The sequence below is a fragment of the Neofelis nebulosa genome, chromosome X (genome assembly GCF_028018385.1).
Source record: "Neofelis nebulosa isolate mNeoNeb1 chromosome X, mNeoNeb1.pri, whole genome shotgun sequence".
Lineage (NCBI taxonomy): Eukaryota > Metazoa > Chordata > Mammalia > Carnivora > Felidae > Neofelis > Neofelis nebulosa.
In genome coordinates, this window is record NC_080800.1 from 62,639,491 (window position 1) to 62,655,042 (window position 15,552).

Sequence of the window (15,552 nt, forward strand, 5' to 3'; positions counted from 1 at the left end):
TCTCATTTTATACAGTCTCCCAAAGGTATCCATAGCCACTATAAAAAAATTACCTCCACAATTACTCTCAAACTTTATCTCAAGCCCAGATCTCTTTGACAAGTATCTACCCCATATATACAAGTGTTCATTAGACATTTTCATCATATCTCACAGATAGCTTAAACCCCACATATCCCATGGTGAACTCAGCATTTTCTCTATCTTCTCCAACCCCTCAAACTCACTCCTCCCATCTTAGTTAATAGTATCATTAATCAGATGCCTAAACCAGATACCTGGGAACTTTCTTTCCTCTTTTCTTCTTATCCTGTGCATCAAACCACTCATAACTCCTGTCAACTTTACCTCTTAAATAGCTCTATAATCACTGTCATAGCCTTAGTTGAGGTTATCATCCCTTGTCTCCAATATTACCATTAAACCCTCTAATGTTCCATCCAAACCAAATGTCTCCCTACTTCCAATCTTGCCCACTCCCAATCCACCTCCAAACTACAGCTTTTCTAAAGAAGACAAGGCATTTAATATCTTTTTTCCTAAAATAACTTTCACTCATCCACCAAGCCAACTTCTACCTACAAATCCTTCAATATTCATCTACAAATTCTTTGGAAAGTGTTCCCTAACCTCACTAGATTGAGGGTGGTTCTTCACCTCTGGGCTTCCATATAATTCTGCATATACCCCTATGAGAGCATTCATCACACCTTATGTGAATAGTTGGTTACCTGTGTTTTCCTTTAAATTGCAATTTCCTGGAGGGCAAAGACTATGCCTTGCTCATGGTTGTAGCCTCAGTGCCCTATACAATGTCTGCCAAATAGCAGGTACCCAATAAACATTTGCTAAAAGACTGCTGAGAATGATAGTGGCATATTCTTTTTGTAAATTTAGAGTTGTGTTAGGTGGTGGTAAACTCTAAAGACATTAGTGTAGTATGATTTTACTACTTCTGTATGTATTACAATACTGTAATATGTAATATGTAATACATAATATATACGAATTCATTTAAAAGACAGTTTTCTAATAGTTTTAATTAAATTTTTTAAAATTTTTTTAAAATTTATTTAAATTTAAATTATTTAAAAGTCTAACAGTTTTATTTAAATAGATTTACTTTAGCTATTCATCAATGCAATAGAGTATAATTGCACAAAAAGTACTAAATAAGTAAAATTCATCTGTTCAAGTTGTGAAAAGCAGAGCTAATGAGATGAAGGAGAAAGAGATGAATGAAAAGCCTTGGGTTGTCATGTCAGTTCTGTCACTAATTAGCTAGAGTGCAACTGGACTGCTGGATAAGCATTCAAAAACACATGTGAGGGGGAACCTGGGTGGCTCAGTTGTTTAAGTGTCAGACTTCGGCCCAGGTCATGATCTCTCGGTTAGTGAGTTAGAGGCCTGCATTGGCCTATGTGCTGATAGCTCAGAGCCTGGAGCCTGCTTTAGATTCTGTGTCCCCTTCTCTCTCTACCTCTCCCCTGTTCGCTCTCTCTCTCTCAAAAATAAATAACAAAAAAAAAAAATCTTAAAAAACATAAGTGAGGGTAGCCTACCAACAAGAGTTCTATAGGCGGTTCCCACAAAATCGATTACAAAAGATTATGTTTTATTACAGAACCATAAGCTAAAATTGTAATAGCAAAATTCAAACCACTTTACAATTCACAAACTGCTTTCACAATCTATTTTTTCACTTGATCCTCCCCAGAACTGTGGGAGATAAATAAGGTTAAGTCTTTGTCAAATGCCCATTTTATAAAAACACTGAGACTAAGTTAAGTAGCTAAGATAAAGTGATACTCTCCTGTTTCAAAACCTTTCAAGATCTTTCAAAGCATTTCAAAATCATGTCATGATACAAGAATGCTTGGTGGCAAATCCCTGACAACGCTTCGTCAGGACAGGCAGTGCAGGTTTTTTTATCACTTCTCTCCTATATTACTTCAATATCCTAAATCCTATCTCCAATCCCTATTTTCAACCTTTCAAACTGCAGCCAGAATAATATTCCAAAAACATATCTGATAATATCATTCCCTATTTAAAATTATCTACTAGGCCAGCCATATCCAGCAGAACTTTCAGTGATAACAGAAATGTTCTATATCTGTGTGGTCAAATACAATAGCCACTTAGTCACATGTGGCTACTGAGCACTTGAAATGTGTCTAGTGTGACTAAGCTGCTAGTTTTTTATCTTCTTTAATTTTAATTAATTTCAATGGAATTTGAAGTAGCCACATGTGGGTAATGTCTACTGTACTGGGCAGTACAGCTCTAAGCAACAGGAAGTCTTTATTTTTTGGATCCTGGTGAAAAACAATGAATAAAATAGGAACAGGAAAAAATGAAATGTTAAAGCATTTTGTAAACTATGAACACTAAAATTCTAAGTATAGGTTTATACCAAAGTGTTAGAGAATAGCTGCTTTTTTCTTTTTTCTTATTCTTTCTTCTTTGTTTTCCCCATATTTCCTAATCTTTCAGTACTGTTTTGGTAATTTTTTAAAATACAAGAGCTTAATTTTGATAAAAGAAACATGATTACAGTTCCCTATTAGGCAGCACCAAATATGCAAAATACCTATGTTACATACTAATTGAAGAAACCAGTGAAATGAAGAGGAAATACTGAGACTCAATCTTAAAAGCATTCCCCAATTCCCTAGTAAACTGATAATCAAAAATTAGCTAAATTGAAAAATTATAGAATACTTTCAGGAAAGTTTCTTTAAAATTTTAAAGATCTTTGGGGTGCCTGGGTGGCTCAGTTGGTTAAGCCTCCAATGAGGGCTCAGGTCATGATCTCAAGGTTTGTGAGTTCAAGCCCCCACATCAGGCTCTGTGCTGACAGCTTCGGATTCTGTGTCTCCCTCTCCCTCCGCCCCTCCCTCTCCTTGCACTCTGTCTCTCCCTCTCTCCCTCAAAAATAAATAAGCATAAAAAAACTAGAAATAAATAAATGTTAAAGATCTTTTTACATTACACAAAATAACCACTGAGTCATATACAAGGATGTACACAAAAGTAGAGTTGAACAAGTTAATACAACCTATTAAAAAGGTCAGACCACCAACTGAAAAGCTTACACATGAAATTTTTCTTATAAAATGACAAAGTATCTTTAATAACAAGTTAAAGGTCCCTTACTATCCTTTAGTTTCACAAGCCATCCCCTCCCTCTTCAGAGCTACGTTTAAGTATATACTTCCAGGTTTCTACGTATTTGCACACACACACGGTTATGGACTTAACTGTGTCTCTAGCAAAACTTTAGGAAGACAAATTTTAGAAAAGGAGGTAAAAAACCAAAACAAAGAAAATGTCACCTTTTGTAGACAGTTAAATATACATCTATTAAAATTACTAAAATATTGGGGCGCCTGGGTGGCGCAGTCGGTTAAGCGTCCGACTTCAGCCAGGTCATGATCTCGCGGTCCGTGAGTTCGAGCCCCGCGTCAGGCTCTGGGCTGATGGCTCCGAGCGTGGAGCCTGTTTCCGATTCTCTGTCTCCCTCTCTCTCTGCCCCTCCCCCGTTCATGCTCTGTCTCTCTCTGTCCCAAAAATAAATAAAAGACGTTGAAAAAAAAATTACTAAAATATTAATTAAAAGACCTAATTTTGTAAGACTGAGCACCAAGAAAAATAATGCTTATAAGTAAAAAGAAACAATTTAAAGTTATCTCAGAATTGTAAAATTTATGTACATATAACAACTAGAATTCAAGGGGAAAATGGAAAATTACTTAAGAGGTAAGACTGTGGGTTACTTTTCTCACATTTTTATTACATGCAGTTTTGTACAATTAAAAAAGGAAAATATATAAATAAAGAGAGAAAACAATAAGGATCATATACAGAACAGGCAATTTCGCCTCTATTTTAAATTCTATCTTACGACATGGAAGGAACATACTCCTTTTTGAGAAGCCTAACTTTCAGATCAACACTGAGAATCAACATTACTGTATTTTTCATTTAATCAAAGTTTTGATACAAGCAAAATAAGTTTCCATTCCACTTCTATCCCCCACTGCCCAGTGATAAATGCCCTTTATTCTGCCACTGGCTACTCAGGAACTCCATTAGAAATGCCCCCCAGTCTTCAATTATTATATTTATCAGGAATCTCTGATCTTCCCCCCCCCAAAAAAAAAATGGTGTGAAAAATGAAGCATGTATGCCCGTTTTTCCAGGGAGAAGGTTCATGGCTTTTATCAGATTCTTGAAGGGCCTAGTGCTCTAAAAGAAAACTTAGAAATAATATTATGAACTTTTCTTCCCCCTCATGTTAATTTTAATAACCAATTCAATAAACTATATCAATGGTTTAAATAATGTTATTTATTTGACTATTTCCAATAAGGGGTCTTCTGAATTCCTCTTCTCAATCCCCAAAGCCACTTTCAGACTAAGACCTTTATATTTCTTTTCTTTATCATTTATAGGCCAGGTAAACTTCATCTTTATTTACAACTTTTACAAGCACTGCTGCTACTCTCCACCATCTATTTGGAACCTATTTCTACCTTCATAGATTATTTTAGAACCTAGCTTTCTCTTTCCCCACTCTAACTTCATCTCCCCAACACTAAGCAAATACTAAACTCATCATCAATCTCATTTTTTCTATTCCTTTTCTTAGATCAACAAGTACTATAAGAGGCAGAACAATATAAATTTGCCCCCATTAAAAACTTACGTGAATTTAAATGTAGCCTATGCTGCTACTAGAAACCTACTTACTACCAGTAGTAAACTAGGATCACAAAGTAGAGATTCTATTTATACAAAGTCCCTGCAGATCAGAGTCAGGAAACTACAGAATTGGAAGAAACTTTAGAGATCAAGTAGTTGAACCCTTACAGAAACTGAAGTCCAAAGGACTAAACGATCTGTCCAAGATAAAATTAAGAGTAGAAATAGAGCTCAAGTATTCAGATGTCCTAGTGACAATATTCATTCCATTACACCATGCTATGTCCTTTGTACACCAGTTGTTTATCCCCTTTAATATTTATAAATCAAACTCTTTCAAATTATCTGTATTTTCTCTGGTAAGATTTTCTTACTACTACACTACTACCTCAAGACCCCTTAACAGTTTGCAATACCATTTCTTCCTGGCTTGTTGGGTGAGAATGATATAGGGGACAAGATTTGTAAGCTTTACTGAAATCAACATAGACTACACTTCTAAGTAAGTACCCTGTCACTCTCTCTCATATGAAGAACTGAATTGGTTTGGTCCTGCTCTTCTCAAAACCAAGCCACTGCTTCTTCATAACTCATATTTGTCTAATGACTGCAAATTACTATTTAATGATTGTTCACTTGTCTCCTAACACCAAAGCCAAGACTAGAATCCAACTCTTCTGACCATTTACCAATGTTCTTTCTGCCAAATCACCCCTTTTAAAGTGAGTTGTGATGCTGAATAATATAAATTTAAACCAGTTCTATCATTAAGAAGATATCTATTTAAATTATAATCAATGGTTATCTGTTCTGCCACTTAGGTTATTTAAAAAGTCATTATTGCTCTCCCAATAAAAAGACTATTAACTTAAGAAATTAATTTTATATGTATATTAAATCCGTCTTCCTGCAACTGAAGTCTATGTTCCTAATGAACTAATGTTCCAGGTAAGTTCAGGTATCACTGAATTATTAGAATGATAGCTTTTAATTTAAAAAAATTGTCCTTGGGGCGCCTGGGTGGCTCAGTCAGTTGAGCGTCCGACTTCAGCTCAGGTCATGATCTTGCAGTTGGTGAGTTCAAGCCCCGCATCGGGCTCTGTGCTGACAGCTCGGAGCATGGAGCCTGCTTCAGATTCTGTGTCTCCCCCTCACTCTCTGCCCCTCCCCTGCTCATGCTGTGTCTCTCTCTCTCAAAAATAAATAAATGTTAAAAAAATTTTTTTTAATTAATTAACTAATTAATTTAAAAAAATTGTCTTTCAGGTACTTTAAATTTCACTGAATCACCTCTCACCCTCTTAAGTTCCATGCAAAATTTACTTAAAAACACCCTTAATTTTTTCCTGTTGTTTTTAATTTTCTTATTACATTTCATATCTTCTCAGTAATCACTGCCATCTCTTGATATGCATCTCATAAGGTAAAACTTGTATCTTAAAACTAGGATCTCTAAAAAGCAAAGAAGAATCATTTCATTACTATTATTATATTCCACTTCAGTTAATATGATGTCCAGAAGTAAAGTCTCTTAGTAGCAGCCAGTCAGCAGTGGGAGTATAGGAAGAGGGAATTTTCTACAGGAAGATATTAAAGTTCTCATTCCTTGCCCATGATGTAAACAAATGAAATGTGAGCCAGCAAATGAAAACAAACAGTACCTATCCAAAAGAACTACTAAATAGAGCATACAAGGTAAGTACACCAAAACAAAAGGTGTGCCAGATCTAAATGGAAATCATCTTCTACAAACCAAAGAAAAAGGACAGACCACTTTGCTGCATGCAGTAAGCCGAACGACATGAGACAGTCAAAAACAAATGAAGAGAGTTCCACTTCTGGCATGACAACATAAGGATCTCCTTAGACCCACTCCCCAGAAAAACTGGTAAAATTTATAAAAGGACAACCATTTAAAGTCCCTAGAAATGGGACTGGGGGCATATAGCAAATGAAGTAACATTTACTCAAGAAAAGCAACTATAGTTCAGTAATAATAGCAAGTCTGTTAGCATCTGAACCAGGACATACTCCCTGCCTCCCCACTCCCAGTTTGGCAATATGGAAACTCCCCTTGAGACTGGTGCAGCCAAAAGCACAGTACATTACCCCCCTCTCTCCTTCATAAGTTCCTAATCAGAAGACTATCCTCCTGGAAAAGTCAGGATATCAGCATTTTTCGTCTTTCCCCCAGAAACCTATTGCTGAAACTACATGCTGGGATAACGTGGTCAAGAAGGAGGGGCTCCATTGTTCCACACAGCTCCATGGGAGGGACAAAGGCTCTACCTTGGGTATGGTGCCACTGAGAATACTTGATTGCTAAAGGCCCAATCACCCTGACCATGATTCCTAAGAGGCTGGTTCCATACCAGGAGAGGCAGTCAAAAAAAAAAAATCCTCTTACTCTACCTAGCACTCAACTCCTAAAGGGGAGGTTTAACTAAGAGACAAATGACCATTGTCCCCAGCCCCAGCTTCAGAGCTGTGGCTGAGAGATTTTTGTCTGGAAGGAGAAGAAGGCACTAAAACAAATAGCTCCTCATCTCTTCCCAGAGGAATTGTCTTCACTTACAACTTGATGTGAGGAAGTTCAAGCCTCAGGTTGCTCTCAAAAACAGTGGAGGTTCTGGTGAAAGCTAAGTAGTAGAACACTAATGGAATCATTGGACACAGAAGCTAAACCATAGGTCAGCTGGTATGTCCCAGAGAACCAGAAAACCAAGAAGGGAGACAGATGGGAGGAGCCTGCCTGCGGTCAGAACAAATCTTCAAAGTTGACCTCAGAGCTTTCACTTCAAAGGAACCCCAATTTGACTGCTTCAGTCTGTGCAACAATTTCTGCCTCAAGAAACTGATTGATTTCAACAGTGCAATCTGCCAGCAACTGATGGAACATAACTGGGAAAGAGGCAAAGAAAGCCTCACCAAAACCACTGTCATTCCAGGGTAACTGTGGACATACCCTTTAAGGAGCAACATAAGAAGCATTAAATACTATGAAGTGGAAGCAGGGAGGTGGGTGGAGAGAAACAGCACTAAAATAATCCATCCAGTCTTTAACCAAATAAACAAGCAAGTAAATAACAAGAAGCCCTGAGAAGGAGGGGACTAGTACCCAGAGTTACATTATCTAAAATGTCCAGTTTCCTGGGGCACCTGGGTGGCTCAATCGGTTGGGCATCCGACTTTGGCTCAGGTCATGATCTCGCAGTTGGTGGGTTCAAGCCCCGTGTTGGGCTCTGTGCTGACAGCTCAGAGCCTGAAGCCTCCTTCAAATTCTGTGTCTCCTCCTCTCTCTGCCCCTCCCGTGCTCATGCTCTGTCTCGCTCTCTCAATAATAAACGTAAAAAAAAAAAACTTTAAATGTCCAGTTTCCAAAAAATTGCAAGACATACAAAGAAACAGGAAAGTATAACCTATACACTGAGAAAAAAGCAGGCAAGAGAAACTGCCTGTGGTTTTGACCAAATGTCACATTGAAAAGTAAAGGCTTCAAAGTAGTCATTATAAATATGTCCAAAGACTAAAAGAAACCACATTAAAGAAATAAAGGAAGGTGTGGGGTGCCTGGGTGGCTCAGTAGGTTGAGCATCCGACTTCAGCTCAGATCATGATCTCACAGCTCATGAGTTCAAGCCCCACGTTGGGCTCTGTGCTGACAGCTCAGAGCCTGGAGCCTGCTTCAGATTCTGTGTCTCCCTTTCTCTCTGCCCCTAACCCACTCACATTCTGTCTCTGTCTCTCTCAAAAATAAATAAACATTAAAAAAATTTTTAAAAGGAAATAAAGGAAGATGTGATGATGATATAACATTACATGAAGAATATCAACAAACAGGATTTAAAAAGAACTAAATGGAAATTCTAGAGTTAAAAAAATACAATAACTAAAATGAAAACTTTACTAAAGGGGATTGACAGCATATGTAAATTGGCAGCAGAATTAGTGAACTTGAAGACAGAATAGAGATTATGCAATATGAAGAACAGAGATAAAAGAGAGTGAAGAAAAATGAACAGAGCCTCGGAGAAATGTAGAACATTAATAATCACACCAACATATAATGAGTGTACCAGGAAGAAAGAAAGAAAGAAAGAAAGAAAGAAAGAAAGAAAGAAAGAAAGATAAAGGGGAAGAAAAACTATTTGCTGAAATAATGGCTGTAACCTTCCAAAGCTTATTAAAAAGAACTTATTAAAATATAATTTACTCATCCAGGAAATACAACAAACTCCAAGGAGGAAACATGCAAAGAGAGCCACACATACTTTATAGTAAAAACATTAAAAGCCAAAACAAAGGGAACTTCTTGAAAGTAGCAAGAGAAAAAAAAAAAAACTCCTCACTAACAAGGGGACCCAATAAGAGTAACAACTGATTTCTTAGCAAAAACAATGCGTTGGCTGGAAGGCAGTAGGATAACATTCAAAGCACTCAAAGAAAAAAAACCTGTCAAGCCAGAATACTATATACCAAAAACTTACTTTTCAAAAATGAAGGCAAAATAAAGACATTCCCAGATAAATAAAAACCAGGAAAATTTGTTACTAACAGAACTACCCTACAAGAAATACTAAAGTAAGTTCTTTAGGCTGAAAACAAATGACCTCAGACTGTAATTGAAACACACACACACACACACACACACACACAGCACCAGAATGTATAAATGCACACTTTTTAACCTTCTTCTTTGAACTGATTTGAAAAAGAAACTATATAAAAAACTTGTGCGCTCTCTCTCAAAAATAAATATTTTTAAATAAATAAAAAATTAAAAGCAACTGTATAAAATAATATGGATAAAAATTAATTGTTGAGCTTATGACCTGTAGCGATGCAATATATTTGCCAATAACACCACGAAGGAGATGGATGGGAGCACAGCTATACTGGCATAAGGAAATGATTCCAGATGCTAAATCAAACACAAGAGAAGATATGAAGAGAAACATAAATGATAAATACAAAGGCTAGTATAACAGGGGCGCCTGGGTGGGTCAGTCGGTTAAGCGTACAACTTGGGCTCAGGTCATGATCTCGCAGTCCGTGAGTTTGAGCCCCGCATCAGGTTCTGTGCTAACAGCTCAGAGCCTGGACCATGCTTCGGATTCTGTGTCTCAGTCTCTCTGACCCTCCCCTGCTCGTGCTCATACTCTCTCTCTTTCTCTCTCTCTCTCAAAAATAAATAAATGTTAAAAATTTTTTTAAAAAGGCTAGTATAACAAAATAAATATTTACTTGCCTTCCTGTCTTCTCTCAGCTTCTTTAAAAGTCATAAATTATATAAAACAATAATTATGACAATATATTGTTAGGATTGCAACATTTACAGATGTAACATATATTAAAATAAAACAACAAAGTGGGGAAAGGAAACTATAACTATACAAGAGTTGTTTCTATATATCACTAGAATTACATTATAAAATTCTTAGAAGAAAACATGGTAATTCTTCATGAACTCAAATTTGGCAATGGATTCTTAGGTATAACACAAAAAGTATGACCAAAGAAAAAAATAAATTTGACTTTATGAAAATGAAAAGCTTTTGTGCTTCAAAGGACATTATCAAGAAAGTAAAAAGATAACCCACAGAATGGGAGAAAATATTTGCAAATCATATATCTGATAAAGGACCTGAATGTAGAATATATAAAGAATTCTCATATCTCAATAATAAAAAGACCAATAACCCAATTAAAAAATGGGCAAAAGACCTGAATACACATTCCTCAAAAAAAGATACGCAAATGGCTAATAAGCCCATGGATAGATGCTCAGCGTCTTTTGTCATTAGGGAAATACAAATCAAAACCACAATGAGATAACACTTCACACCTACTAGGATAGCTAGACTAAAAAAGTAAGATAAGAACTATTGGCATTGTCGAGGATGTGGAGAGACTGGAACCCTCCTGTATTTCTGAGGGTGATGTAAAATGGTGTAGTCCCTTGAAAACCAGTCTAACAGTTCCTAAAAGAATTAAACATAGAATTATCATATGATCCAGCAATTCTACTCCTAGGTATCCACTCAAGAGAAATGAAAATTTGCACATGGATGCTTATAGCAGCATTATTCATAACAGCCAAAAGATAGGGAAAAAAAACCTATGCCCACCAACCAATGAATGCATAAAGGCAATATTGCATAACCACACTGAATATTATTTGGCTATAAAAACAAATGAAGTGGGGCGCCTGGGTGGCGCAGTCGGTTGAGCGTCCGACTTCGGCCAGGTCACGATCTCGCGGTCCGTGAGTTTGAGCCCCGCGTCAGGCTCTGGGCCGATGGCTCGGAGCCTGGAGCCTGTTTCCGATTCTGTGTCTCCCTCTCTCTGCACCTCCCCCGTTCATGCTCTGTCTCTCTCTGTCCCAAAAATAAATAAAAAACGTTGAAAAAAAAAAAATTAAAAAAAAAAAAAAAAAAACAAATGAAGTACTGGGGCGCCTGGGTGGCTCAGTCAGCTAAGCGTCTGACTTTGGCTCAGGTCATGATCTTGCGGTTCATGAATTCGAGGCCCACATCCAGCTCTGTGCTGACAGCTCAGAGCCTGGAGCCTGCTTCACATTCTGTGTCTCCCTCTCTCTGCCCCTTCCCTGCTCATGCTCTCTCTCTCTCTTTCTCTCTCTCTCTCTCTCTAAGAATAAATAAATATTTAAAAAAAACAAATGAGGTACTTAATATATGCCATAACACAGATGCACCTTAAAAACACAATACTACTAAGTGAAAGAAGCCAGTCTTAAAAGACCACATATTATATGATTCCATTTATGTGAAATGTCCAAAATGGACACACTATAGAAACTGAACATAGATTAGTGGTTTCTTAGGGCTGGTGAGGGAGGGAAATGTGGGCGGGGGGGAGGGTGATAGGCAAAAGGGTAGTAAGTTTGTTTTTAAGGTAATAAAGATGTAAAATTGGCTATGGTGACAGTGATACGTATCATTACATATACTAAAATCCATTGAATTTCAGGGCACCTGTGTGGCTCAGTTGTTTGAGCATCCTACTCTTGATCCATGCTGAGCTTGGAGCCTGCTTAAGATTCTCTCTCCCTTTACCCCTCTCCCCTACTCGTGCTCTAAAATTTAAAAAATTAAGTTAATCATTGTTAATTATAAGTGTGCTGATTTTACAAAAATAAAAAAAATAAAAACCACTGAATTGCACACTTTAAATAGGTGAATTATATGGTATGTGAATAGATCTCAAAAAAGATTTTTTTTTAAAACAAATGAAGAAAAGTATATGATCAGGATCAGGATCAAGAATTAACTCTTTAAACTTAGATAAAAAGCATTGTGGACTAACCACATACCATGTAAGTATTGATGAAAAAAGTTCTATCACTCATAATTCATGTCTTTTTATTTTAGGGAGAGAGAGAATGAGCACGAGTGGGGGAGAGGGGCAGAGGGAGTTCAGCACAGAGCCCGATGCTGGGCTCAATCCCACAATCCTGAGATCATGACCTAGGCCAAAATGAGTCGAATGCTCAACCAACTCAGGTACTCATCAGGCGCCCCAAAACTCATGTCTTTTTAATATTAACTAATGTAGTAGAGAGGCAACTGTATAATAAATCATTACAATTTAAATCTTATCATATTTTAAATCATTACAATTTAAATCTTACCACACTTACAATTTTAACAAAAAAACTTTTATGTTTAAGGTGTTTCCCTCTATTAACAGTGCTCTAGTGTAAGTATCTTTACAATTCAACATTTATTGTATGCTTAATGCCTGCAAGAGTCTTATTTACCTTTATATGAATACCTGACAGAGAAGGCAATAAATGAATGAACAGCCTTAAAGGCTGCCATTTATCTATACTAGGATTTAGTTACCTCATCTGCAAAATTAGAAGGCTGGACATGATCTTCTCTAAAGCAGCACTGTTGGACAGAACTTTCTGCAATGATGGAAATGTTCCATATCTATGTACCTTTTTAGCCCTTGGAATGTGGCTAATGCAACCAAGGAATTAAAATTTTAATTTAATTTAAATTTTAACAGCCACATGAAGCTGGTGACTACCATACTGCACAGCATAGATCCAGTAAATAATCCTGTGTGAAAAACACATTTTACAATGCATCCCAGTAATCGCATACATGTGTCAATGTACATATACACGTAAAACAGTACATGAAACAATACTTCCCTTAATATGTATAAAGCACTGACATTTTCTTTCTTATTCTACTGAATTTCATATAAAAAAAGACTGATCCAACTTATTAACATGTTTCATAACACTGCACTAAGGTTCCTTTCAGCTCTAAAATATTATGCTATATACCAATGATTGTCCTAAAAGTATGAAAGCCTTATAACCATTCCTTCATCTCCCAGTTAAATCTACATTTTTTCAAATTATGGCAAGAGTTGCATGCCTTTAAGAAGCAGAAAACAAAAGTAACATCTTTGTTTTTCACACTTTGGAAATGGTAACCACAGGGAATGGTAGGATGTACAGAAGACAGTGGAAGAAGAAAGTTGTGGGGACAGTGTTCATGAAAAGAGAGAAATTTATTTCCATCACTTCCTCTGAAACTCCCAGTAACTTCTCCTTCCCCCCATCCCCCCAGCCTGACAAAGTCCTACAAATATTATCTTAAATTCATTAGGCTTATTAGAGTACTACAGAATAAGAATGGTTCCCAAGAGGTCATGTGTTACAAAATTTCAACTATAAAGTGTTTTAAAACCTTTAATAAAATGATCTGGATTTGCTTCTAGATCTAGGCTGATCTGCCGCTTCTATCCTGAACTCCTCAGTAGCCTAAACTACATGCAGTTCTACAAAAGGTCCATGCTCTCTCTTACCTGTGGGCCTTTGCACACACTATTCCCTCTTTAGCTAATTTCTCTTAATTTTTTAAGGCCTTGGCTTAGTAGATAGCAGTTATTGAAGGCATTTTACCACCTCAAAATTAGATTAGATGCCCTTCAAGTATACTCTTTCAGTACTCTGTACCCTTCCCATCATTGCAGTACTGTATTATAATTGCCTGTTTACTTACCTTTTTCCCTTACTAGATTTTAAACTCTTCAAGGACAGGGCCTATATTTTATTCTGCTGTAACCTCTACTGCTGTAAAGGTGTTCAATAATCACTGGATGAACAAATGCATATAATTTCTCCAGCATTCCACATGCCTAGTGTCATTCCCTATTCTCCCTGCTTAAATCTCCTCAGTTCTATCACCAGCATGAGATCCTCTCTATAATCTGGTCCTTAATTATCCCTATTTCCTCTAGATGCTTACTGCCCTTATTGTTTATACTATTCATTTGATATTTAACCTACTTACATTGTTTAGTTATTCTTGTAATAAATAGATACAAACTCCTTAACTAAACTGATCAATCTTGAAGGCATTAATTTATGTTTCTCTTGGTACCCTCATTATCTAGCATAGCGCTATGTACAATGTAGACATTAAATATCTGTTCACGTGGAATCAAAATTTATGAGGGTGCTTCTCAAACAAAACTGACAATGCTTCAGCGATACTGATGAACAAGTGGTGGCAATTAAACATTTTGCCAATATATAGGAAATAAAAAGATATACCAAAGTACAAATATGAATATTTTTTTGTAACTGCTAAGAGAGAATTATGTACACAAGTTAAGAGACACTATAACAAAAACTACATTCATTAATTAAAGATAAGCAGCCTTATGGCTTCCAAAGCGACCTGTGTACACAGAAGAACACTATTTTCAGATCAAAAGACAATCGTGTTTACACACGAATTTAGGGCGGTCTATGTTTTGGAGAGAAAGATAGGTATGGTTTTTGGCCTATCAGGAAGCACTGTCAGCAGAGAGTTAACTGGTGCCAACTCAGCCTCTTGTTTACAGGTAGTTCTGCTGTCATGTTACAATGCTCCCCAAATACTACTTTCAAGAGAGTAAAATCTGAACCATGGCCATATTAGTCCCAAATTCCATTACTAACTTTGGAAAAGTTGCCAGTTTTCCTTGCATTTAGAAAGGTAAGCAATCTGGGGATCCCGTCTACCCCATCTTTTAAACTACGAAGGGCGGGGGGAGGGAAACAAACACGTAAATCCTTTGAGAATAACTAGTGCTCCAGGTGCCCTCTGCCCAGAACCTTCCGTTCCATTCCCTTGCCGTACCACAAAGGTTTTCTTCCCCCCTTCCTCAAATTACCAACCCTAATTTCCTTCACTTACTGATGTTCTGAGTTAGCCCTGACAACCTTTCTTCTTGGCTTTCTCTCTGACCCGAGGACGTGAGAGCAAACTTTTCCATAGGTCCCTTTGTCCTTCACCCTACTCTTCCACGTGAATGTCATCTCACCTGGGAAATTCGAGCAGCTCCCGAGGCGCCGAGCTGACGTGATCTCCGCTGAGGACCTGCACCACGGACAGAGACTAGAGACCGAATCAGAATCGCCACGTGCCGACGCTTTTCAAAGGCAGTCGCTGCGGCTGCCCAGCGTGAAGAATGTATCACGAGCAGCGCCATCTTGAGCGAGGAAAGAGGAACCTAGAGCAGAGAATTGTGGGACGCTGGCGGACTCCACTCAGCTACCTTAATCTTCTCTCTCCTCCCCCTCATTTTCTCAGGGCCCGAGACCGGAAATAGCTTCTCTGCAAGGAGTCAGGTACTTGGGCTTAACAGCTATATTTTCTAGGGCCTTTGAGTGTTTTACACAACCGGGAATTGCAGAATAACGTATTTCTCTCTTTTTTTAGATTTGCCACATAAAATACAGGATGCACAATTAAGTTTGAACTTGGGATAAACGAGTCATTTTTTAGTATGTCTCAAATACTGCATTTGCTAAAT

At 37.3% G+C, this 15,552-nt stretch overlaps 1 protein-coding gene across 2 annotated transcripts in view; it reads right to left on the reverse strand.

Moving 5' to 3' along the window:
* ABCB7 (ATP binding cassette subfamily B member 7) overlaps nucleotides 1-15,255 on the reverse strand; it is a 157,701-nt gene extending 142,446 nt beyond the window's left edge. The window contains exon 1 of one of the 2 annotated variants that reach the window (XM_058714548.1): nucleotides 15,061-15,255. In XM_058714548.1, coding sequence (XP_058570531.1) covers nucleotides 15,061-15,228 — 168 coding nt within the window. In that variant the 5' untranslated portion in view covers nucleotides 15,229-15,255. The remainder of the gene's footprint in view (nucleotides 1-15,060) is intronic. The other variant, XM_058714547.1, reaches the window with a different exon arrangement.
* Between the last annotated feature and the right edge of the window lie 297 nt (nucleotides 15,256-15,552).